Source organism: Eimeria mitis, genomic scaffold, assembly GCF_000499745.2.
Source record: "Eimeria mitis Houghton genomic scaffold, Emh_scaff1717, whole genome shotgun sequence".
Taxonomy (NCBI): domain Eukaryota; phylum Apicomplexa; class Conoidasida; order Eucoccidiorida; family Eimeriidae; genus Eimeria; species Eimeria mitis.
Window position 1 is genome coordinate 8984 of NW_013570033.1, and position 1290 is coordinate 10273.

The 1290-nt window shown below is 54.7% G+C and overlaps 1 protein-coding gene across 1 annotated transcript in view; it reads right to left on the bottom strand.

Moving 5' to 3' along the window:
* Positions 1-331: 331 nt before the first annotated feature.
* The window catches only part of EMH_0042300 (uncharacterized protein), a gene marked incomplete at both ends in the record, with an annotated part of 1077 nt that continues 118 nt past the window's right edge, over positions 332-1290 (bottom strand). The window contains one exon of the mRNA XM_013495720.1: positions 332-1288. Coding sequence (XP_013351174.1) covers positions 332-1288 — 957 coding nt within the window. The remainder of the gene's footprint in view (positions 1289-1290) is intronic.

Sequence of the window (1290 nt, forward strand, 5' to 3'; positions counted from 1 at the left end):
ACAGGGAGTTTTCCTGTCTGAAATTAAAAAAAATCTGAGTGTATCTTCTGCTAGTTGCGGCTTGCCTACACAAGGCAAGTTTGAGGTGTACGTACACCTCAGGGCTGTGTATCTTTGAGCCCCCCTGTTGCCTACAACCCCAGACCAGCAGGCATTCACTCGCGAGCCAAAATATGCTGATGGATTCTGTGTGCGCTGTATATACAGAGAGTCAGAGAGTTTACGGTGTATAGACACCAAAGGCGGCTTCACAGCCCCTTTCACCTCTCAGCTGCCTGCTGCAGCAGCAGTTCATATGCCAAATTAATCTGCTGCNGCTTCACAGCCCCTTTCACCTCTCAGCTGCCTGCTGCAGCAGCAGTTCATATGCCAAATTAATCTGCTGCATCGTCTCCTGGCGAGAAGCGCACTGGGTTTGTCCCCCTCCTGCTGTACCCTCAACGCAAGCACAGCCGGCTGCCTCGCTGTCACTGCCGCTGCTACTGCTGCTGCTGCTGCTGCTGCCTTTGCTGCTGCATGAATTGAGGGATGCACGGTCGGGGTGATGCAGTTTAGCTAGTTGTCTGTATCGTTGTTTTATTGCTGCTGCTGAGGCATCCTCAGAGAGGCCAAATAGCTGGCGGGCCTGCAGCAGATCATCTGCTTGTTTGCTGCTGGTCCGCAGGTGTTCCTCCCAGCTTAGCTGCAGCTGCAGCAGCAACCACTGAAAACTTTCTGTATAGCTTTTGCCTTTTAACTGAACCCCAATCTCTTGCTGCAGCTGCAGCAACTCTTGCCAGGTCTGCTGCAGCCCTTCCCATGCCTCCTGATGCTGCAGCTGCTGCTGCAGCAACTGCAGCGGAGTCTTCACCTCTGCCTCCCCGCTTCGCTTCAGCATCGGCGTGTTTAGGAATGCATGCAGCAGCAGCAGCAGCCATAAAAGCCCCAAAGAAAACACAAACAACCGACGCATGCACCGGATGAAACTCCAAGGAAGACGAGAAAAAAATAACAAAACTGATGCTGCTGCCCATCGGCATTTGCTGCGTAGCCGCTCACCAAAGTGCTGCTGCTGCAGCCGCACGGCCCTCAGCCCCAGCAGCTGCGCAGCTGCTGCTGTTGCTGCTGCAGTTTCTAAACGCATGCGCGCAACCCACAGGACTGAAGGCTTGCTGCAGCAAGCTGCTGCTGCTGCTGCTGCTGTCAACAAGGTGCCGGCAGCAAAATACTCTTGCAGCATATCCGCCTCAGGCAGCATGGACCAGCTGAGCTGCTGCTGCTGCTGAACCAGCAGCAGCAGCAGCTCTGCAG